General features: G+C 42.0%; 1 protein-coding gene and 1 non-coding gene across 20 annotated transcripts in view; both read right to left on the bottom strand.

Annotated features, from left to right (window-relative positions):
- Positions 1-24687, bottom strand: part of AAK1 (AP2 associated kinase 1) — a 192614-nt gene that overhangs the window by 40325 nt on the left and 127602 nt on the right. For 9 of the 19 annotated variants that reach the window (XM_024242718.3, XM_009237212.4, XM_009237218.4 and 6 more), the window contains exons 12-17: positions 23030-23319; positions 18542-18820; positions 13327-13559; positions 11540-11697; positions 9587-9691; positions 3-98 (exon numbers count right to left, since the gene is read on the bottom strand). In XM_024242718.3, the coding sequence (XP_024098486.2) occupies positions 3-98; positions 9587-9691; positions 11540-11697; positions 13327-13559; positions 18542-18820; positions 23030-23319 (1161 nt within the window). The remainder of the gene's footprint in view (positions 1-2; positions 99-9586; positions 9692-11539; positions 11698-13326; positions 13560-18541; positions 18821-23029; positions 23320-24687) is intronic. The other 10 variants (XM_009237213.4, XM_063713649.1, XM_054548112.1 and 7 more) reach the window with 3 other exon arrangements.
- On the bottom strand, positions 24118-24249 carry LOC112132182 (small nucleolar RNA SNORA36 family). The gene has a single exon (XR_002913990.1). It is a non-coding gene; the product is annotated as a small nucleolar RNA SNORA36 family (small nucleolar RNA).

Here is a 24687-nt window from a genome sequence, read left to right as displayed (position 1 = left end):
ACCTGGTGCATCAGGTACTTGAAGAGGAATGAAAGGATCAGACACGCTTAGAAGCGGGAGGCCAGAGTCCACAGTCTGCCCACCCTTCCTTTTTTCAGCTGGAATTAGATTGGAGGGGAAGGAGGAGTCAGGAGAGAAAAAAAGAGAAAAGCAATAATACCAAGTAAATCTAGGTAAGTTTACCCTCTATTAATGCAACAGTTCAAACTACAGAGTAAGTCTAAGCCTAGAATAAAAGTGGCTGTAGCTCAGTGAACAGCAAAGTATCTATGAGATATTCAATCTGGCCCTTTTTTTTTTTTTTTGAGACGAAGTCTCACTCGTGTCCACCAGGCTGGAGTGCAATGGCACAATCTTGGCTCACTGCAACCTCCGCCTCCCCAGTTCAAGCGATTCTCCTGCCTCAGCCTCCTGAGTCGCCAGGCGCCTGCCACCACACATGGCGAATTTTTGTATTTTTAGTAGAGACAGGGTTTCACCATGTTGGCCAGGCTGGTCTTGAACTCCTGATCTCAGGTGATCCACCCACCTCAGCCTCCCAAAGTGCTGGGACTACAGGCGTGAGCCACCGCACCCAGCTCAACCTGGTCCTTATAACATATTATGAGATGCAATTAACAATAAAACCAGGGTATTCATATGTCTGAAATTCCACTCCTTTCTTGGATACACTGCAGTCTACAGTATCTCTTTCAGAATGTCTAGAGGAGGTATTGTCCATATCACACATTTTAGCACATAAACAAATATAACACTATCTGTTTTGTAATCTAGCATGTGCATAGGTACTTCCTATGTATCTATCAACCTCTTGAAGTCCTTTAAGGACTAAGTCCTACTGTATCACGATAATGTCTAATATAGTGATAGGCAGACACACAGAAAGAGGCAGAAATAGACTTCTTGCCTATTGCAAGGTTAGACAAGCCCTAATCTCTTACTATACTTAACATACTATTGGCATTCATTCTATATTTGGCAAAATATAGATTTACAGAACTCTATACACCTTATGGAATAACAGAGCTTGACGTGGTCTCAGAATCTTCTGGCACAATTTTCTTATTTCCCCATAAAAGAAAATGAAGCCTAAACGTTAAAGACTAGCCAGAGGTAGGATCAGAAGCCAGGTTTCTTGGTTTCCACTTTATCATTCTTTTTATTTTTTTTCTCTAAGAGACTGAGGTCTTGCTATGTTAACCAGGCTGGACTTAAGCTCCTGGGCTCAAGCAATCCTCCCACCTCAGCCTCCCTAGTAGCTGGGATTACAGGCATGCACTACCACATGCAGCTTTACATTATCATTCTTTTTTTTTTTTGAGACGGAGTCTTGCTCTGTCACCCAGGCTGGAGTGCAGTGGTGCAATTTCGGCTCACTGCAAGCTCTGCCTCCCGGATTCAAGCAATTCTCTGCCTCAGCCTCCCGAGTAGCTGGGATTACAGACACCTGCCACCACACCTGGCTAATTTTTGTATCTTTAGTAGAGACGAGGTTTTACCATATTGGCCAGGCTGGTCTTGAACTCCTGACCTTGTGATCCAACTGCCTTGGCCTCCCAAAGTGCTGGGATTACAGGCGTGAACCACCGTGCCCGGCCATACATAATCATTCTTTACTTTGCATTTCAGTATTCAGTTTGTTCGTTAATTAAAATCTCATTTTGTTTGTCAGCTGTCTTTCTAGAAGAAAAAAGCCTCATTTTGTTTCTATAAAGTGGGTTTTTAAAAAACGTTTTATTCTGAAGTAATACAGAATCACAAGAAGTTCCTGCACATAGAGTCCTGTGAACCCTTCAACCAGCTTCCCCCAGTGGTGATGTCTTATATAAACTGTAGCCTGAGATCACCGACTCCGGCACAGTACCGCGGCCCTAGGCTCCTCGGTGCTCACCAGTTGTTACATGGCCCTATTTGTGCATGTGTCTACTGTTCTTTTCTTCTCCCCTCAGTGCCGATGTCACCCATACCTCTGGCTCTGGGACCCCACCTGCACCCTCTGCTCTGTTCTCCCTCCACCCCACCCCACCCCACCCCACCACACTCATATCTCTCTGCCTCTTTTCATCTCGCTCCCTGGACATCCCTGTCTTTCTCAATGACCTCTGAATCCCTCCTTCTCAGCCTGAGTGGTGCTGGGTTGAATTTGGAAATCGTTGGGCTCAGCATCCCCTCTACTAATCCCCTTGGCCTGGGCCATCAAATGTGGGACATTTCTTTTCACCTCTCTTGGCCTCAGTGTTCTGTCTGTAAAATGGGCTTGTGGAGGAGTCAAAGTGCTGGGCATGTGTGGGCATCACTGGCAGCATCTCTGTGGGCAACTGGCTCTGATTTCCTTCTTTCCCTGTCTTGGACTTTACCTGTTTCTGAATCTTGGTCTCTCTCCAGTTCTGCCTCTGGCATGAGGAGGATGCTCTGGGTTCTACTGGGCAGCTGTGATGAGATGGGAGAGTTTCCACCCCACCCACCTCTATTCCACATTTCTCATAGTCAGTGGCTGACCGGGCCTCTTTCTCCCTACCTCCCCTACCCCCGAGAGCCCAGTGCCCCAGTCCCTTGCCCTCACCTACTCAGTACCCAGCATCTCTTGAATAGACTCTGACACTGTCACAGCAGCCACCTCTGCCACCCTTAATGCTACCTCCTCAGGGCCAGCAAGATGTAGTCTGAGGTGCATGATAAAGTGGAAGGCAAAGGTGGGACTGCTGGATGGACCGGCGACCTTTCCAGTCCCTGGAATCTGGCCGCCTCCTTTGCATCCTGGCTTCAAAGACATATGGCGCCTGCTTTCACTCCAGAGGCCCTTGAAATGTGGGAACCCAGTGCCCCAGGCCCAGATATGGAGGAGGCGGCATGTGTGATGCCTACCATTCCTCAGCTGTGCAGGAACTTCCCAGCCCCAGCTCAACTAGATGGGTAACAGGCAAGGGCAACAGGGACAGACTGGGGTGTTAATGCCCAGATGTGGCAGAAGGGAATGGGGAGGTGCAGTGACATCCCCTCAGTGGGTAGCCTCCTCCATCACCTCCACAGCCATGTCCTACCCAGTGGCCGGTCAGCCCCAGTGTGCCAGCAGCTGCTATCAGACCCAGCTCAGTGGTTGGCACACTGAACACTCAGGACTGTGAGTATCTGCCCTCTTCATCTCCAGGCCTGCCCTGGGAAGTGGGGATGGGAGGGAAGGTCCCCTCCAACCCCACTGACACACTACTAACCCTACTTTTCTTCTTTGGACTCTGAATTCCCACTCTCTAACCCTCAGCCCTTCTTTCGACTTCCAACACTCCTTGGGATCCTAATCTCACACCTTCCAACACTCAACTTCTTGGACCTTCAACCTTCTTCTAGGACCCCCAACTCCTCATTTAGACCATATTTCTCAGCCTTTAAAGCACTCCCTCCTGGGGCCCCTAGTTCCCTCTGGGACCTTCACTTCCTCCAACCTGTGTGTATAGTTCTTTGTAACTTGATTCTCTGGATAGATTAGAATGAGCACCACTGCAATCATGATACAGAACTGTTCCATGAAACCAAAGACCTCCTCATTCTACTCCTTTGTAGTCACACCCACCACTTATTCCTGTTACTATTCTTTGGAAACCACTATTCTGTTCTCAGTCTCTATAATTTTGTTATTAAAGTATGTTTTAAACTAAGTTTCTTTAAAGGTAGAAGGAGGAAAAGAAGGATAAAATAACTGCTTTTAAGTCCCTGAAATATTTTAAAATGACACAATGAAACATATTTAAAAGAAAAAAAGCAAACTGCAAAACTGAATACATGGTGTAAGTCATATGTGAAAAAAATTTATGTGCAGAAATAAAATTTTAGATACAAATACTGTAAAATGTCAGCAAATGCTCTTCTCTCAAGGTGGGGTTATAAGATTTTATTTTCTTTGGGCCTTATTCATTTCTCCACATTTTTATAAATGAACATGTGTAAATTATACACAGGAAAACATATGAAAATAAAGAGGCACCATGTGAAGTTTTAAATGTTTGCCTGTTTTTCCTCCAATGTATAGACACAGTCTGTCATTTTTGCAGCTTTTACCATACAAATGTTTAATATAGCCCTGTGCCATCCTCCCGAACCCATTATGACATTTCCTGCTTAGTTTCTCCTTTGATCAGTCAGAAGGTTTAAAATCTGTAAACAGTCTGAGTTCAGTTAGAAAATTTATAGAAAATGATGTCATCCTGCCCTTTGTACAAACGAGAGCAAATGAGTTCCTGGGATCTAGACATAATTTTCTTTCATTTGTAAAGAATGAAGGTGTCACAGAAAAGAAACATTTACACTGCAAACAAGAGAGAGGGGAAAATATCAAATGTTGATAGAAAAAGATCAGATAAACTGAGGAAACTATGAAGACACTTTTTAATGTTTGTAAAAGCTTAGTGTTGCTGGTTTATAAGATTCCTGAGATGTGGTTATAACTACAGTTTTTGAGCTGGGCTACAGGTACAAATCTCTATTCTGTCATTCTCCAGTTGTGCCCTTGGGCAGGTGGTCTTTGTGAGGATCACCTGAGATAATGAGCAAGAAAAGCGCTTACCCAGTGGGTTTAACATGCCTCATGTGCTTGATATATGTTCAATGTTATTACTGTCATAACTTTACTCAAATATGTGTTTGTGGCTGTGCCTTTAAGTCCCTTAAAAAAAAATATATATATATACACACACACACACACACACACACACACACACACACGCAACCATTTGCAGCCTTCAGAGTAAATATAAAGTCGTGGAAAGGCAGAAACAAAAACAAAATAAACCTCATTAAAAAACAGCTAACAAACAATGAAACATAACCATGTGTAATAGATGAAAACTAGGCATTAAAACTGGGGTTGGTAGGGTGAGTAGATGGAAAATGATCAGGGACCTCGATTGTTAACGCTGCTGAATCCAAGGTCCTAAGCTTTGGCACAAAGCAACCCTTCTTATTCATTCAACACGTCTGTATGGAGCCAAACATTGTGCCAAATTCTGGGATTCGGCAGCAAAGACTCTCAGGGCTTAATCTGTGACCCTCTTTCTAGACAAACTATATCCTACCCAGGTCCATGGCTAATCAGCATTATGATGTTCTATTTCAAGGACAACAGTCAATGCTTTACACATTTGGTATGTTTAGTCAACTATGTGGCACATCAAACTTCAAGCAGCATGAACTGGTTTTGGAACATTTTCAAATTTCACCAAAATATCAATATACTTATAAAATTTACACAAACAAAGCTAAAAGTGAAACAAAAATTTTTAACTACTTAATGATGAAAAGCATAACTCCAAAATAATAATGAGAATATCATATGAAGATTTATGAGCTATGGTTAAGCTCCACACAACTCCATTTTTTTTTTTTTTTACTAGGGAAATACACACTCATTAGAAAGCATTCTCAATAAACAGTGTAATCTTCAAAGGTTGAAGCGAGGCAACTGGAGAAAGAGAAAAGAGGACATTGGAATATTTTCACATGACAAAGCCTCCCTGAAGATTATAATTAGCCTCCCTCCCCACTTTTGTGCTCGGTGAAAATGACTGTCAAATTGTGAAGAAAAACTCACGGCCCAAGTACTTCATTTTTTAAAAAAGAATTTTAAAATATGTTACTATGTGTTCCTCTTAATATCACCAAATATAAGAAAAACAAGAAAATGGCCAGGCGAGGTGGCTCGCGCCTGTAATCTCAGCATTTGGGGGGCCGAGGTGGGTGGATCACCTGAGGTCAGGAGTTTGAGACCAGCCTGGCCAATATGGTGAAACCCCGTCTCTACTAAAAATACAAAACATTAGCTGGGCATGGTGGCATGCACCTGTTGTCCCAGCTGCTTGGGAGGCTGAGACAGGAGAATTGCTTGAACCCAGGAGGCAGAGGTTGCAGTGAACAGAGATCCCACCACTGCACTCCAGCCTAGGCAACAGAGCGAGACACCATCTCAAACAAACAAACAAACAGGAGAATGTAATAAAGACAAAACCAAAAGTTAAAGAATAAAAAAGAAAACAGAAGATTTTATAAATCTAAATGTTGTCTCTGAAAATATAATAAAACATCCAACCTCTAGCTAGAGTCACCAAGAAAAAGAGGAACACAGATACATACAATTAAAATTAATGTACACAGATATTAAAAGATATATATATAGTTGTACTTTAATGAAAAATTTTAAAACTGCAGATGATTTTCTAGGAAAAGGTAATATGTGACATATGAAGAATGCTTACAAAATGAATCTAAAAGGCAAAGGACACAAACAATACAATCTCAAAGAAATAAAAATGGGTCAGTAAATAAGGTTCTCTGGCTGGGTGCGGTGGCTCACGTCTGTAATCCCAGCACTTTGGGAGGCTGAGGTGGGTGGATCACCTGAGGTCGGGAGTTCGAGACCAGCCTGACCAACATGGAGAAACCCTGTCTCTACTGAAAGTACAAAATTAGCCTGGTGTGGTGGCGCATGCCTGTAATCCCAGCTACTTGGGAGGCTGAGGCAGGAGAATCGCTTGAACCCAGGAGGCAGAGGTTGCGGTGAGCCAAGATTGTGCCATTGCACTCCAGCCTGGGCAACAAGAGCAGAACTGTCTCAAAAAAAAAATAATAATAAATAAATAAATAAATAAATAAAATAAAATAAAATAAAAATAAGGTTCTCTGTCTACAGTCTTTGGCCTGGGCTGTGCTGGCTGGGTGGAGAAATGGCAGGGAAAATGACTCTCATTCACTATTAATCGAAACAAAATTTATATAGCTTTCTTGGAGTACAACTTGAAAATATGTATTAAAAACCTTAAAATATACATACTTTTGATTTAGCACATAGTCTCTTAGAAGTTATCTTAGAGAAACTGTAAAGGATATAAACACAAATTTAGCTTCAAGAATATTTATATGGTGAAAAATTGGTAACAATGTAAATATTCATAAAGGGGGATATTAAATAAATGTTACCATTCTTCCATGAACAATCATATTGTAAATTAATATTTATTGACATGGAAACTGCTAATTTCCAGAGCACATTTAAAAATGAATAACAAACTGGGCCACAGACAGCCCTTCAGTATAGTTTACAGCAAAGACTGCACAGGCCATATTGGTCATAGTGCAATGAAAACATAACCTGAGTAGCTTTTGGTTAAAGAAAAAATTGAAACTTCTATTTAAAAACATCCAGATAATAAGAATAAGAGAGTATTACATATCAAATATTATGAAATGACAATGTGCCATTCAGAAATAAATGTATGAGGTTAGAAAAACTACTAACATTCCTAAAGAAAGCAGGCAGAAAGAATATATGATAAGGTTAAAGGTAGATACTAATCAGTATAATTAAAAAGATCACTTTTAGAAGCATGCCAAATTCTATATCTTATAAAGAATACTTTCAAAAGCTCACATTCATTGATGAAGTACTTATAATAGTAAATACTGAAATAAAGTTAATGTTAAAAAAGATGCAATTGGTTAAATACACTAGGATATATCATACATCTGGTGTATCCTAGAAGTTTTGTTTTTGTTTTTTTTTTTTGACACAGGATCTTACTCTGTTGCCCAGGCTAGAAAGTAGTGTTGTGACCTCAGCTCACTGCAACCTCTGCCTCCTGAGTAGCTGGGACTACAGGTGTGCACCACCACACCTGGTTAATTTTTGTATTTTTTGGTAGAGACGAGGTTTCACCATGTTGGCCAGGCTGGTCTCAAACTCTTGACCTCAAGCAATCCGCCCACCTCGGCCTCTCAAAGTGCTGGGATTACAGGCATGAGCCACCGCGCCTGTAATAATTTTTAAAAATTATACTTTAACAAAATTAGCTGGGCATGGTGGCACATGCCTGTGATCCCAGCTATTCGGGAGGCTGAGGCAGGAGAATCATTTGAACCTGGGAGGTGGAAGTTGCGGTGAGCCAAGATTGCACCATTGCCCCCGGCAACAAGAGCGAAACTCCGTCTTAAAAAAAAAAAAAAAAAAAAAAATTATATTTTAGGAGCTTCTTTAATGATGTAGGAGAAATGTGCCAGGTTCATTAAGTGAAAAAATTAGGCTTCAAAATATGACTATAAAGATGCATATCAGGTTGGGCGTGGTAGCTCATGCCTGTAATCCCAGCATTTTGGGAGGCCGAAGCAGGCAGATCACTTGAGGTCAGGAGTTCGAGACTAGCATGGCCAACATGGTGAAACTCCATCTCTACTAAAAATACAAAAATTAGCTGGCCATAGTGGCACACACCGGTAGTCCTAGCTACTTGGGAGGCTTGAGGCATGAGAATCGCTTGAACCTGGGAGGCAGAGTTTGCAGTGAGCCAAGATTGTGCCACTGCACTCCAGCCTGGGTGACAGAATAAGACTCCATCTCCAAAAAAAAAAAAAAAAAAAAAAAGAAGATGCATATCAGAGTCTCAGAGTCTCAAGCAGGGGGCCAAAGAGCCTACAAAATTGTGGTCATATGGCCGGGCACGGTGGCTCACGCCTGTAATCCCAGCACTTTCGGAGGCCGAGGCAGGCAGATCACCTGAGATCAGGAGTTCAAGGCCAGCCAGGCCAACATGGTGACATCCCGTCTCTACAAACATACAAAAATTAGCTGAGCATGATGGCAGGTGCCTGTAATCCCAGCTACTCTGGAGGCTGAGGCGGGAGAATCACTTGAACCCAGGAGGCAGAGGTTGCAGTGAGCCAAGATGGAGCCATTGCACTCCAGCCTGGGCAACAGAGCAAGACTCCATCTCAAAAAATAAAATTGTGGTCATGTGTATGCTGGTCAGGGAGACCTATAACTTTCATTAGATTCACAAAGATATCTGTGACTCTCAAAAGGTTAAATGCCTCTAACAGACATCAAGATAGTATCCCTAGACTATCTCTTGGTCATGAGGTCATGGAGAATTTTAACTTTCTTCTCTATAAATTATTAACTTTTATATAATCAAAATGTATAATTTTTTATTAATAGAAGGGAAAAGTTTGTCTCTTATGATTGCTTCTATACTTTTAACAAAGTCTCATTAAAAAACCTACCTCCTTTTTTAGAAGTCTCATTAAAAAATACCTCCTTCCTTTTCCCCAACAGCATGTGCGTGCGCGCGCACACACACACACACACACACACACACACACACACACAAACACACACACACACACACACACAAACAGTTTAGGGGAGTGTTAGATATAACAGAACATTTAATTTTTAAAATTCTTCAAGTCATCTCAGAAACCTAAGAAATTACAAGCAATGAACACTGGGTGTTTCTTAAATCTAGAAATATTTGTTTAAGACATGCCTGTGGACTAGAGAGAACAAGTCCTGCATATTACTGCCAGACTGTCCTGCCACTTTAATTCAAAGTGGTTCTAGATCTTTATCCCTTTTTGATCAGAAAGCTTTTGAATTAAAAAAAAGTAAGTTTTAAATTAAATAGACCATGAAAAACATATATATATATATATACACGTTACTGCCAGGATTTGGATTTCACTGGCATGCTAGAGTTATCTGTGGAGTGAAAAACAGTGTGAAGGTAACAACAGTGAACCTCATGTTCCAGGTATTTGCCATACTAACCAGTTCCAGCAGAAAATGAGGTCGTAGCAAAAGCATCACCTTGGGTTGATTGAAAGCCTGGGATCAAACTCTCAGCTGAGCCTCCAAGCTTCTCGGGATGTTTGCCTGGAGAGACAAAACACCACTCAGTTCATTCTAGCAGAATCTTGTGAGGCACACACACATGGCAGAGGTGAGGGACATTCTCTGAACTGACTTCTGGACTTGACTACTTTTACTGCATTATGGCGACACATTCAAAGGTCCTTGTCTAGTCATTGCAATAACTGAGAGGACGGCTGAGACAAAAAAGGAAATTGTTAAGAATCAAAAGACAGCATGTCATCAGTTTTGCAAGATGAAAAGGGTTCTGGAGATTGGTTGGTTGTACAACAGTGTGAATGTACTTAACACTATGGAACTGCACATTTAATGCCTCCCGCCCTCACTTGTAATCTATTCACTTTATACAGCTCTAATGAGTTTGATAATCTGCTTTCCATGTTGGAAGCAGTTTAGAAGAGCAAATGAGAAGAGGGAGTGGTGGAGATGGCAATAATGAGACGTTATGAGGGACAAGCATAATGACAGTAGCTTAATGTGAAAGCTGACAGCTGAACAGTAAGAAAAGGGAGAGGAAATTATTAAAACTCAGGGGCTAGTTATTTGGGTACAAAAATACTACAATTTTCAGTAGTCTATAGAGGTATTTCTATTTACAGTCCAGAATAATAACTGGTACACATAACAATGAAACAAAGTTGCCAAAAAAGTTAAGTACTATGCCCTACCTTCTGTTTAAAAAAGCGAGAAAGTATTAGGAATTTTTTCAACAGACAGGGTCTCACTCTGTCACCCATGCTAGAATGCAGTGGTAAATTCATAGCCCACTGCAGCCTCGACCTCTTGGGCTCAAGTGTTCCTTCCACCTCAGCCTCCCAAGTAGTTGGGACTACACATGTGTGCCAGGATGCCCAGCGAATTTTTAAAATTTTTTGTAGAGATAGGATCTTGGCATGTTGCCCAGGCTGGTCTTGAACTCCTGGGCTCAAGCGATTCTCTTGCCTCAGCCTCCCAAAGTACTGGGTTACAGGCATGAGCCACCACACCTGGATTGGAGTTTTAAAAGATTTCTATAAAATGATAGTTAAAGCCAAAATGTTTGGCCAATAGTTCATACCACTTAATTGGTTCTCATCATTCCTTTATCCTGCGCCCTTATCTACATTGAGAGTACTATTTTTATTAGAGTACTCTCTAACATTATTAGAATTATTAGAATTATGCATATTAGAATTTGTTCCAAAGTGTGTGCATGTGCGTGTGTGTGTGTGTGTGTGTGTGTGTGTGTGTGTGTGTGTGTGTGTGTGTGTGTGTGTGTGTGTGTGTGTGTGTGTGTGTGTGTGTGTGTGTGTGTGTGTGTGTGTGTGTGTGTGTGTGTGTGTGTGTGTCCTGCCTTCCGAAGTAGACTGTTCTTCAGGCAGAAGTATATCTTCTATTTATTTAATCATCTTTCTGTGTAGTACAGTAATACAGAACTCTGACTATAGTGAAAGAAAGATTCAGTCTCCATGTGAAGGCACATTCATGGACAAGCAGTGGCAACTTTCTGGGACAATAAACCAACCTAGGATGAGGGAACCATCACACTCCTCCAAGGAGGGACCATACCTGATGCTGTTATCCTGGACTACGTCACAAACCTTTTCTACAAGTTTCTTCCCTAAGCATCACACTCTCCTTGCTACCACCCACAATAGATCAGGATTTCCTGAAGATGAGGACTTCAGGGCCCATGGTAAAAATAAAAACAGACTTGTATGCATACTTTGAAATCAAGCCTTATGCAAAGGCCCAAGCCTACGTTTCCATATGCATACCCTTCTAGAGTTACGATTCTTTCTCATTCCTGGTTATTTCTTAGCACAGAGAATCTATAATCAAGAAGCACAAAAAAAGACACAGCTTACTCACCTTCCCCCAGCTTGGCAAAGTCCTTGTTTAGCAGTTCTTCAGCTGTGAGTTTGGAGAAATTATCGTCATCGAAGGGATTCCACGTAGACCCTTCTGAAGGATTATAAACGTTTTGTTGAGAGGTCCGAGGAGAGCCTGAAGGAGTGGTGGTTGCAGACCTAGGTAGGTTCCCACCCCCACGAAACAAAAAGATATAAAAGTTGAACAAAACAAAAAGGGTCAACTTATTTTCTCTGTTTCAGGATCAAATTATTTTCTGGGTCAAACCATCATTTTCCACCAGAGTATTTTTTTTGAGTCAGAGTTTTGCTCTTTCACCCACGTTGGAGCACAATGGCATGATCTCGACTCACTGCAACCTCCGTCTCCCAGGTTCAAGCGATTCTCCTGCCTCAGCCTCCCGAGTAGCTGGGATTACAGGCGCATGCCACCACGCCTGGCTAATTTTTGTATTTTTAGTAGAGACAAGGTTTCAACATGTTGGCCAGGCTGGTCTCGAACTCCTGACCTCAGGTGATCCACCTGCCTTGGCCTCCCAAAGTGCTAGGATTACAGGCGTGAGCCACTGCATCCAGCCCACAGTGTTTTCCTAAAAGGGCTTTCCACAGCACCTGAAGAATTTCCGCAGATACCCATTCCACTCTGTGAAATGAATGTCTCCTTTCCTTCATGACTCACTACCTCCCACCACTTCCTTAATCTCTTGCTTAGGTTTTTAGTCTTATCTGCAAGTTGTTTCAGTTCAGGATCTAAAAGCAACCTGTTCTTAGACTTGTGTATCTTGTGGTGACCACCATAACATCCACAATAACTGACCTCTGGAAGGGCAGGAAAGAGGTCTATTTAGGCTGCCTCTCATCTCTCAGGATCCAGCATGCATAGAGTTAAGGGCCACCATCACAATTAAAAAGAAATAAAGACAGTTACCACTACTTTGTGCATCTAAGTATCATTATATAATTTTCTTATAAAGTCTCTCTTAACTTCGTTGAAAGATTTTAACTTTAGAGTGTATGGCTCCAAGACAGTTAAGGGTCTGAAACTGCATTTACTCAATACTGATCAAAATCTACTTGTCAGGCACAGAAGCAGTCACTGGATTTCCAAAGATTGACTAAGACATGGTCATTGTCTTGGCGAACTCACAAACCAGTTCGGTCAGACATACAAATAATTAACGACAATACAATGTCATATAAGCTCAAAAAAATGTTCAGATAAAAATTATACATCATATCAGAGGAAGGGTCAAGGAAAAGTCAACCTCTGACATGGATCTTGATGAATAAATGAACATTCCCTAGGTGGGCAAGGAGGAGCACAGCAGTCCCAGGAGAGGGCATAGGAGGAACAAAGGGCTCGGGAAGGTGAAGAGTGGCAAGTCTGCCTGTGAAACACAACAGGCCCTGCTGTGTTAAGCAGTGTGCTCAGCTATCATGAGGAGCCAATGAAAGACTTTTCAGCATGGAGAGACTTGGTCAGATCGAGAGTTCTGAAAACACACTGTAGAGCATGGACCAGGTGAGAGAATGAGAACAGTGGGCCAAGTAGGAAAAGGTTTCTTAAGATTAGTATGGCACATGCACTAAAGACAAATTCACAGCTGCTCATAAAACACAAGTACATGCAAGATGAAACGAGCCAGAAAAAAAATAAACAAACACAAGTACACACCACTGTATTTGCATTACACACATCTACACACTTATGCAAAGAATCACACACTAACAGCCGCAGGCAGACCTTGCCCACAGAGGTAAGAACAACAAAGAGGAAGCACCACATACTTGGACTTATTGAGACTGGCCTCAGCTGCAGCTGCCTGGAGCAGCTGGGTTGATTTGCTGGCAGGGACCCCAAAGACTGCACTGTGGGTTACGTCACTGAGAATACGCCTGTGCCCAGCACGTTGGGTTTTGGGGGACGAGGGTGGAGTGAGAGATCCAACTTTCTGCCCCTGGACAGCAGGAGGTGGGGTTGTCTGAACCTTTGGCTGTTGTCTTACTGGGGCTTGAATCTGCTAGGAAGAGAGATGGAAAGTGTTTCATTAAATTAAAAAAAAAAAGTTAAAGGAAAAACAAACAGATAAGCATAACAACAAAAAAAATGCCACATAAGCACTAACATGAAACTTAAATGGCTAAGTTTATCAATAACGGCCAGAAAGAAAAATCTAGGCTTTGACAATCTGTGCTGCAACTTTGAGACTGATAACAACATGGTATTTGCCTGATACACATAAATTTCAATCTTCATCAGCGATAATATACAGGGTAACCATATGTTAACCATATTCAGCTCAAAGCATAAGAATGCAGAAGCTATTCCAGCTGTAAAGATCTAGAATTTATCATAAAGGACCACTTTCTATTTCTGGAGTCACATACAAACTCATTCAGAATGCTTCCAAAGGGCAGGCAATAGATCCTATCACTACAGGTAAGGGCCAATGAAGACATATCTCCAGCGAAACACATTTAAGCTGAATGATTTCTCCTAAGAGATCCCTCACTCTCTGCCATAGCGAGACCACAGGTTGGGAGTGAGTCAGAGAATTCTACTGTGATTAATAAATGTTACTGCTTGTTTGTTTTGAACTTTTATATTAGGTTTGGGGGTACATGTGCAGGTTTGTTATACAGGTAAACAGGCAAACTCGTGTCACGGGGGTTTCTTGTACAGATTATTTTGTCACCAAGGTACTAAGCCTAGTACATAAGAGTTATTTTTTCTGATCCTCTCCCTCCTCCCACCCTCCACCTTCAAGGAGGCCCCAGCGTCTGTTGTTTCCCTCTTTGCGTCCCAGAGTTCTCATCATGTAGCTCCCATTTGTAAGTGAGTGCACGTGCTATTTTGTTTTCTATTTCTCCAATAGTTTGCTAAGGATAATGGCCTCCAGCTCCAACCATGTTCTTGCAAAGCCTCCATCCTCCTTCTTTTTTATGGCTGCATAGTATTCCATGGTATATATGTACCACATTTTCTTTATCCAATCTCCCATTGATGGGCATTTAGGTTGATCCCATGTCTTTGCTATTATGAATAGTGCTGCAATGAACATACACATGCATGTGTCTTCATGGCAGAACAATTTATATTCCTTTGAGTATACACCCAGTAATGGGATTGCTGGGTTGAATAGTAGTTCTCTTTTTAGCTCTGTGAAGAATCGCCACACTGCTTTCCACAATGGTTGAACTAACTTATACTCCCATCAATAATGTATAAGCATTCCTCTTTTTGTTTTGTTGTTAAGGCTCTTTATTTCATTGATGGGATGGGTATATAAGATCCTATTTCTGTGGCAACTCCTAAGAAAATATATAGCATTAGTTTAGTGGGATTAACTTGTTTCAATCTTCAGTTTGGACATAATATTGAAGAACTGGCAGAGAATATAAGAAGAAGAAGAAAGAAAAAAAAGGTCCTGATGATGACTGAGATAATAATACAAGGACTCTTGTGATGTGGGCCATTTTCAAAACAGGCCAAACTGCCATCACAGAAAAACATACAGGTGAGAATATCCTTGTGACCACATGAGTGGTCCTTAAGCATAAGTCACCTATATCAAGGAAAATGAACAAAAAATGTTAAGAAAGCCACGCAACCCCTTTCCTTTACACTATCAACCTAGAGATAAAATAACTTTGGATATAAAACGCCCCAGGTATTTCACCATCCCTTCCCTCCAGTCCCTCCTCTCAGATTAGAGTTGCTGCTCCATGCTGCAACTCAGTTCAGCTGCAGTCTCAGTGTCTACAAAGGCAGGCCCTGAGACAGTTTAAGGAAACTAGACTATCCAGCCACCTGGGTCAGGATGCTTCTAGCTTGGGATATTGACTGCCCTCATCTTGTCCTCAGGACTTGGAAAATTTATTAAGGCAGACTATCAGTATTCCATCCACTTAACCGACAGGCTGAATGTTACAATATAAGGTTCTAATATCAATCAGAGGTTAGAAGGGTAACAAAGCTGCCCTGCTGAAGGAGAGGCAGAGTGCTCTGTGAAGACAACCACAGCTCCAGCTCCACAACTTCCTCTGGGGGTCCAGAGTTGTGCCTGTAATAGCTGGCTGAATACTACCACACATAGGGGTCAGAGGGCTTTGAGGACACACTGAATGGGCTTATTTCATGAGACACTCATTAATCTGAAAAGAATACTAAACTGCTGGGTCCCTTTATTTTGAAGAGTCCGGTGACAACTCTATTCTGAGATGAAGGACTGGAGGGAAGTGATGGTGAAATCTCCAGGGCATTTTACAACCGAAGTTGTTTTGTCTCGAGGTTGATGGCATAAAGGAAAGGGGTTGGACGGTTTTCTTAACACTTGGAGAACATTTTTCTCTTCTGTTCTCCAGATGCAGCACACTGAAGATTAGATGCCTCCTTCAGGACACCTTGCCCTATAACAGCAATCTACAGACACTAAGTGGTTTGTACCTGTTCAGCTACGCCTCCCAGCAACCCTGGCAGACAGTTATACTTCTACTTAGAATCAAAGAATGTGAGAGTTTAAAGGGACCTTAGAAAATGCAGATTTCAACTCCTGTACTGAGGCCAAGTGCTCATTCAAGGTCACAGGGTTAACTGGAAGCAGAGCCCATGTCTCCTGACTGTGGCTCGGGACTCTTTTCTGCCCCCATGATGCCGTCCCATCCAAACAGGACTGGAAAGCGGGAGGAGGGACAGAGAGACCACAAGAGAAGGAATACAAAGACTCAGATGTCTATTTTGCTGAAGATTTTTTAAAAATGTAATTATAAAAGGAGTATAATCACATCAAGAAATATAAGAATACAGAAAAGAGACTTCTATTCCATCACTCTAATACAACTAGATACAATTCTTATCTTTTTGGTACCTTATACTTTAAGTCTCTTTTCAAGTATATAGTTTTTCCGTAATTTCACAATTCCTTTAACATTACCTCATGAGCATTTCTTTTCATACTGTTGTACAGACTTTATAACCATGCTTTTTAATGGCTGCACAGTTGGGTTTCTCAGCAATTTAGGTTGCTTCCAAATTCTTTGGGCTATTATTAAGACTGCAATAAACATCTAGGGCAAATGGCCATTTTCCCTTTGCTAATTATTGCTTTAAGATGGCTACAGGGTATGCTTTACCTTCACTCACTTGCTTCTCTAGATTAGCCCTGCCAAGAGTCAGCGGAGACAGGGATGGGTCAAAGCTGAGAAGCTCTATGGCTCCTGGCCAAAGCATGGTCTATTTCTGTTTCCTCTCTGTCCCCAAAACCAACTATCCCAGAGCAAAGTGTTCAAAGTATTTTTTCATCCAGAGAACATGGAGAAAGTTCATAATTAATTTCCAAGGAAGTAGACACTTTTGTCTAGGAAAAGCATAGGGGAACCTCATTAAGAAGTGTAGTCAGTAGTAGTTGATCATATCACCCTGGATGAGCATTTGTTATAATTAAACTTAAACACAGATCAGGATTCTTTGATTTTTGCCCCAGCTCCACTACCATCAGTTTGTATGTCTTGGGCAACCACTTTCTAGTCTATGCCTCAGTTTCCAATTCCGTAAAATGAGGAGGCTGAACTGGATAATTAAGGTCCCTTCTAGCTATATCATGTACTAATTTTTTTAAAAACTCTTTTTCCATGAACAAGAGGAACTTTACCTCTTGTTAAAAATACAGAGACTCACTGTCTACTCCACACCTGCAGGAAGTCTGAATTGTTTTAGAAACGAAGGTGTAAAGACACTAAACACACACTTAGCTAAGACTTAAAGAAGACAATCTACGGCACTGCTTCCTTTCGAAGCGATGTAGGTTTTCTGGTTTAAGATGGGAGACAAAACTCTATTAGAAATCAACCCTCAGAAAGACAGTTTCTTTTTTTTTTTGAGATGGAGTCTTGCTCTGTGGCCCAGGCTGGAGTGCAGTGGCACGATCTCCGCTCACTGCAAGCTCCACCTCCCGGGTTCATGCCATTCTCCTGCCTCAGCCTCCTGAGTAGCTGGGGCTACAGGTGCCTGCCACCACGCCTGGCTAATTTTTTTTTTTGTATTTTTAGTAGAGACGTGGTTTCACCATGTTAGCCAGGATGGTCTCGATCTCCTGACCTCGTGATCTGCCCGCCTCAGCCTCCCAAAGTGCTGGGATTACAGGCGTGAGGCCCCTGCGCCCAGCAGAAAGATGGTTTCTTACTTTTCCTTTGTTCCTCTAGTAGTTAGACTTCCCTGGGAGTAACAGGGTAGCTGTGACACTCTATCACCTGGGTATGCAAAATGTCTTTTTCTAACACCATAGAATTTTCTATCACTATCACTCAGAAAAATATGAGTACAGAAAAAAATCCACTTATCAAAGGCCAAAGCATGATGTGCCTGTGTGTGTTGAAACTGTAGGACAATCAGACGAGGGGTTCTGATGCCATACTCAGCCAATATCTAAAAGTGGACATGCCCAATTTCTAAACTGACAAAATGGCTCAAATGACTGGATACTCAGATGCTCTGGTACCCAGGGGGATTACACCAGGGTGAATGGTCCCAGGTAAGCAGGCCCTTGATGGGAGCTGCATGGTAAACTTAAATAATGTGATTAGTAATGTCATCCAAGACAAAGAATAAACACAACATGGAGGACTCAGGGCCTGGAAAGGGCGCAATGGATCAAACTGCCCCTTGAAGAAAAGAAAGGGATTAGCTTTAATCCTGCCTAGGTCCTTGACTGTTCAAAGTGACACTGACAGAGATGATGAACAGATCTTCATGCTAGCCTAGTTTCAGAGTGATAAAAATTAAGAAGGCTCTTCATCAGTAGCCTAGAATCTTTTTTTTAAAAAACCTCTATCTTCTACAGAACATCCATACTATTCTTGGATATATCAAGGAAAGATCAAATATTTGAACCATCCAGGTCAACCTGGCCCCTCATCAGCTGCTGCCATCTTTCCCACCCTTCCCCTAGCTCTTGCTGCACATTCCTCTGCTGCTTTTGTGCTCTGAGCTCTGGTTGATTCTTACCGCTGGCTCCTGGGCAGGCGCTGGCTGTGGGGCTGCAGCTGGCTGTGGCTGGGGCTGCTGTCCTGCTGCCACAGTGGGCTTTTGCTGCAAGGCAGCCTGCTGAGTCATCAGCTGTTGTTGATGCAGGGCTGTGGCCAGCTGTTGCTGTTGCTGTTGTTGTTGTTGCTGCTGCTGCTGCTGGTAGAAATTCTGCATTAGCTGCTGTTGAGAGCCTCCTTGGGACACCACAGGGAACTGAGCAATTGCTGGTTGCTGGGTTGCTGGATGTACTGCCTGAAACTGAGCAAGAAATGAGGAGATGAATAAGGGCCTGTCCCAGAATAACAGTCACAAAAGACAAATGTCTCAATAACAATGAAGACCAGTGCTAAAGCCAAAGGCAAGGGCAAGTAGAAAAGTCTTGAGGCTAGGCCTAAAATCTCATGATAGAGACCTCAGGCCATTAAAATACAACACAGCAGCAGTCCCTTACACTGCTAGGCTCCATCCATTGCACCAGGCTGCCTCCTGCACTACAGACTGGCCTTCCAAGTGGCTTTCTGGGCCTTGCCTAAGGGAAGCTATCTGACTAAACATCATGTGACTCCATAAGCTAGAGTATAGCAGGAGCTAATAAACGATCTCCTAATCATAGAAGTAATCCTTCTTATAAAGGGATTTGAAGTAGCCAAGATTAAAATGCTTCCCTATCTGAACAGGAAGAAGCAATGATGACACTGAAAAGAATAACCTAAATGTTAACTCAACTATTAAGACTCATCTCAAGTCTTACTAAAAATTATTTCCCAAGAGCTCCATTTTTATTAAACTTCCTTAAACTTTCAAAATAGCCAGTATACTCTATGACGCTTCCTTTTGTTTGTTTGTTTGAGATAGTGTCTCACTGCATTGCCCAGGCTGGGATGTAGTGGTGCAAGCAATCTCGGCTCACTGCACCCTTGACCTCCTGGGCTCAGGTGATCATTCCACCTCAGCCTCCTAAGTAGCTGGTATCACAGGTGCACACCACCATGCCTGGCTAATTTTTTTTCTTATTTTTTGTAGAGACACAGTCTCACAATGTTGCCCAGGCTGTCTCGACCTCCTGGGCTCAAGCAATCCTCCCGCTTCGGACTCTAAAGGTGCTGAGATTACAAGCATGAGCCACTGTATCTGGCCCACACTTCTTATATGTCTCTCTAATCCCCACTGTTAGGGGCTATGTGCTACATACACAAACAGAGCTCAAAATAAGGGCCTGCTGAGGAACTAAGGTCAACACTGTATCTTTGAACATCCCATATACTTTATGTAGTTATTAGAGTCAATTGGGAGGATACTGTTTGTCTACTGGGGCAAAGTTAAAGGGTTAACAAATTAGAAGATGTCAAAAAAAAAAAATAGCTGCCTACTTATAACAGCAAAATACTGGAAACAACCCAAATGTCTATCAACAGGAGACTGGCTGATTAAATATACTATGATAGATATATCCTGAAGGAAATATCTAACAGAATACTCTCAAGTTGTAAATAAGAATGAGCAATACCACTATATATGGGTTGGTGGGGATGGACTTTTGCAGATTTAACTTTGAAACTATGTAAATGTTTCACATATCCACAAAACAGAATTAAATTAAAATTTAAAAAGCAATAACTAAAAATCAAAAGCAAAACAACGCAAATAAACCGGTGTATCAAATTGGTAGCTGAACGCTCCAGAAAATAATGTGCTAAACATTCTAAGGGTAAAATGGGCAAGGAAATCTTAAACTGTTTTCAGTAATCATATGGTTATTGCTATCTTAAAACGATAGAACAATTAATTATCTATGTTAATGCTGTTCAGAATCAAGATTTCCAGAAAAAAAAAACAACAAAATCCAAGAAGTTAAACAGAAATCCAGTAATTACAAATCCAAATTAGGAATATAAATCTGAATTCATAATGCCTATTCTCCAACAAAACAAAACAAAACAAAATATATTTTCTAACTGCCCACTGAGAAGGCCTAGAAACAACAACCAATCCATTAGGCAAATGGTATTTCTAGCATCAAAACTGTGGTTTCTAAACATTATTTGCACTAAAAAGAAACAGAGCTCCTAAGAAAAATGGATGATTTCAAGTCGAGGGCAGCATGATCTTAGAGGGCAGCATGATCCTAGATAGCAAGGAAATCATTAAAGACCACTGGAGTTACATTCAAAGGATTTAGGAGCCAATTTGAAGAGACTTCCACTGGCTAAAGTTGGGGCAATCTGAGCTTTAAAATAAATACATTTTTTAAAACTGCAATATGCCAGGCATGGTGGTGTGCACCTTAGTCCCAGCTACTCAGAAGGCTGAGGCGGCAGGATCGCTGGAGCCCAGGAGGTCAAGGGTTGTAGTATGCTATGCTAGTTGGGTGTCTGCACTAAGGTCAGCATCAGTATGAGGATCTCCCGGGAGCAGGGGACCAGTAGCCTAAGGAAGGTTGAACCAGCCCAGATTAGAAACGGAGCAGGTCAAAACTCCAGGGCTGATTAGTAGTGGGATCCTGCCTGTGAATAGCCACTGCATTCCAGCCTGGGCAACACAGCAAGGCCCCACCTCTAGTAAAAACAAAACAAAAAAAGGAATGTATTCAAAGATATCAAATATGTTAAAATCTAAGAATCCCTAATGATACTAATTAAACCAAACAAAACAAAAACCTCACTGTTCACCTTTGGATGACAAGAGGGAACAAATTTATTACTCTGAAAACCAGTAAACAAAAGGAAAGAATCAAGTGTTTTTCCTGCCTTTTCTGTACAAACAGTACCTCAGGGTAGCTAAAGAGTTGATGAAAAAATTTCTTCATGGAAAACGTCCAGCCCTCAAATGAAGAGGGAATGTTAGAATATCATTGTGCCATCCCTGATGAATTAAGGAACTTGGCAAATGATCAGTGATAGCTGCTAAGCTAATGGGGAACATTAAACAAATGGATCAGACAGACAACACCTCAATACACTGATTGATCTTTTTTTTTTCTTTTTTTAAAATATTTTTGGGAAACGCAGTCTTCAGGGAAATCTGAAAGTACACACTCCCTGATCTTAATATCAATGAAATAAGAGGCCAGAGAGACATTACAGACCTCCTGACATGACACAACAGGAAGAACAAAGAACTGTCAAACTGAATCAAATACTGAGTAAGCCTTGAGAAATTACCAGTGTACACGGAAGATGGTCAGACACATCAAATGACACCACAGCTTGCAATCAGCTAAACCCAGAATGCCAAAAATTCCAAGGGACAAATAATCCAGTTTCTCCAAAAAATTAAATGACAAAAAGCAAAAAAAAAAAAAAAAAAAAAAAAGAGAGGGAACCTATGGATAAAAGGGGACTTAAAAGATATATCAGCCAGCAGCCGCATAGGCTATTGTGTGTAATTCCGATGCTTTGGGAGGCTGAGGTGGGAGGATGGCTTGAGGCCGGGAGTTTGAGACCAGCCTGGGCAAAATAATGAGACCCCCATCTCTACCAATAAAAATTAGCCAGGCATGGTGGCACATGCTTATAGTCCTAGCTACTTGAGAGACTCAGCTGGGACGATCACTTGAGCCCAGGAACTGGAGGTTGCAGTGAGCTATAACTGTACCACTTCACTCCAGCCTGGGAAACAGAGCAAGACCATACCTCCAAAAAAACAGATATACTCATCATTATAAAATGAATACATTCATAGTAAAAAATGTGAAAAAAATATATGGAAAGATAATGGAAAACAATATAGACCAACTAAATACAATCTGTTAGTATTGGATATTGATTCAAACAAGCCAACTTAATTATGAGATATCAGAAACAGTTAAACACTAATGGATATTTGATAATAAGAAACTACTGTTATTTTTTCCTCTCTTATGATAATGGTGTTAGTTATATTAGAAAAAAGAAGAAAAAAAAGCAAAAAAAGCAGTCCTTAAAAAAAATAGTTTTTTTTTTTTTTTTTTTTGAGACAGAGTCTCAGTCTTGTTGCCCAGGCTGGAGTGCAATGGCGCGATCTCGGCTCACCCAACCTCTGCCTCCTGGGTTCAAGCGATTCTTCTACCTCAGCTTCCCAAGTAGCTGGGACTACAGGCTTGCACCACCATGCCCAGCTAATTTTTGTATTTTTAGTAGAGACAGGGTTTCACCATGTTGGCCAGGATGGTCTCGATCTCTTGACCTCGTGATCCACCTGCCTTGGCCTCCCAAAGTGCTGGGATTACAGGCGCGAGCCACTGCACCCGGCCAAAAAATAGCTCTTGTACTGATGTTCCTCAATCAGATGACAGATTCCTCATGGCCTGAATAAAAGGGTGAAAGGGGTGTGAGTGATGGATCCGCTTCTCAATGCTTTAGTATCTACATCTATGAGAAACAGTGATGTAATGTTTAATGGCTCTCTGGGAAGACACCTTTACCTAGTGGGCCTTTTCACAGTCATGACTCAGATATGCAAGCAAGGGCCACACTCTGACCACCTTACCTGCTGAGTCTGGGCCTGCTGCTGCTGCTGGTAAAACGTGCCTGCCGGCTGCTGCTGTGGTGGCGGTGGCTGTTGCTGCTGCTGTTGCTGCTTGAGGAAGAGTTGCTGCTGGTGCTGGGGTGTGGCCTGGGCCTGAGCAGGCAGACCCTGGGCCTGAGTAGAAGGCGTCTGCTGTGGAGTGGGAGGAGCCTGTGGCTGCTTGGCCTGAGTTTGTGGCAGAGGCTGGCTGGGTGGGGCTTGGGGTTTTGGTTGGGGAACACTGGCTAAAAGGCCAGGCTGATTGCTGGATCCTGCAATGAGAATAAAGTCCATGTAAGGGTTCCAAATGCTTCCACACAAAAATGGCTTTCTGTTTTGCCAAAACAACTTATAGGGGGTGACAAGTGTGCAGAGTATCCCAAGATTCGTGTGCTCCTCACTGTCTTTCCACATGCTCTGTCCCACCTGGAATGTCTATCTTCTTGCTAAATTATGTGCTTCAAATTTTTCGAAACAAGGTTCAATATTGCATCCTTAAGAAAGTCTTCCTTTATGAATCATCCCATTTAGTCAATTACAACTTTAGTTGGCACCCCAAATGTCTACATATTAAACTGGCCTTTGGTACGTATGCACAAGCTTTGCCCCTCTTGGCATGCAGCATGACAACATCATTCCCTGGTGTTTTACATGTAGCTTATCCCAGTCTGGATGCCTGGCTATAAGTAGATGGCTACCAAATTCACCAAAAGCAGCTTCCTGGTAGGGTTCAGTTACTCGATATTTTGGATCAATCCTTTTTATGAAACAAAGCTCACTCATTTCATTAGAAACAGAATGCCAAAACATGAAGGGGTGTTAGATACTTCAAGAGACAAAGCATTAAAGAAACAATATTATTCTGTGAATGTCAAAAGAGAGGAGTCTGGTTTCTATTTTTTTTTCAGGCATGTATGAAAATAATTCAGTTTCTTTGTATCTCAGCCCATCAGACCCCGAACTTGCTAAAATTGAAAGTAACTTGTCTGCTAGTCCAAGCTCTTCAGCCTCTTCAGTCCTGTCTCTTCCAAGCATCTTTAACTGTTGATGTATTAGACCCAAGCAGGCATTTTTGTAGGCTGGGAGGCAAATGAATAAAATAATGCTTTCTACCCAGTCATCTCCCCTAGCCCATTTCAACGTCCCAAAGTTTAATTAACAGAACAGGGAAGCTGCCCTGGACTGAACTCAACACTTTGGAAGAGTCTTATTTCTTTAAAGGCAAAGGGAAATATATGAAATAAAGAGGGAGGATAAGGTTCCAAACTGTAAAAATCAGGGCCAAGTCTAGAAAAAGTGACAATGGGCTTTAGTGGTTTTGGAGATCCATCTCAGCATTCAAGGAGGCCTCCTTTTGCCATACAATTTCTTTTCTTTCTTTTTTTTTTTTTTTGAAGCGGAGTTTCACTCTTGTTACCCAGGCTGGAGTGCAATGGCACGGTCTTGGCTCACTGCAACCTCTGCTTCCCAGGTTTAAGCGATTCTCCTGCCTCAGCTTCCCCAGTAGCTGGGATTACAGGCGCATACCGCAATGCCTGGCTAATTTTTTGTATTTTTTTTTGGAAAAACGGGGTTTCATCATGCTGGCCAGGCTGGTCTCGAAATCGAACTCCTGACCTCGGATGATTCACCCGCCTTGG

Source organism: Pongo abelii, chromosome 12, assembly GCF_028885655.2.
Source record: "Pongo abelii isolate AG06213 chromosome 12, NHGRI_mPonAbe1-v2.0_pri, whole genome shotgun sequence".
Classification (NCBI taxonomy): domain Eukaryota; kingdom Metazoa; phylum Chordata; class Mammalia; order Primates; family Hominidae; genus Pongo; species Pongo abelii.
This window is presented reverse-complemented; position numbering and strand designations above follow the sequence as displayed.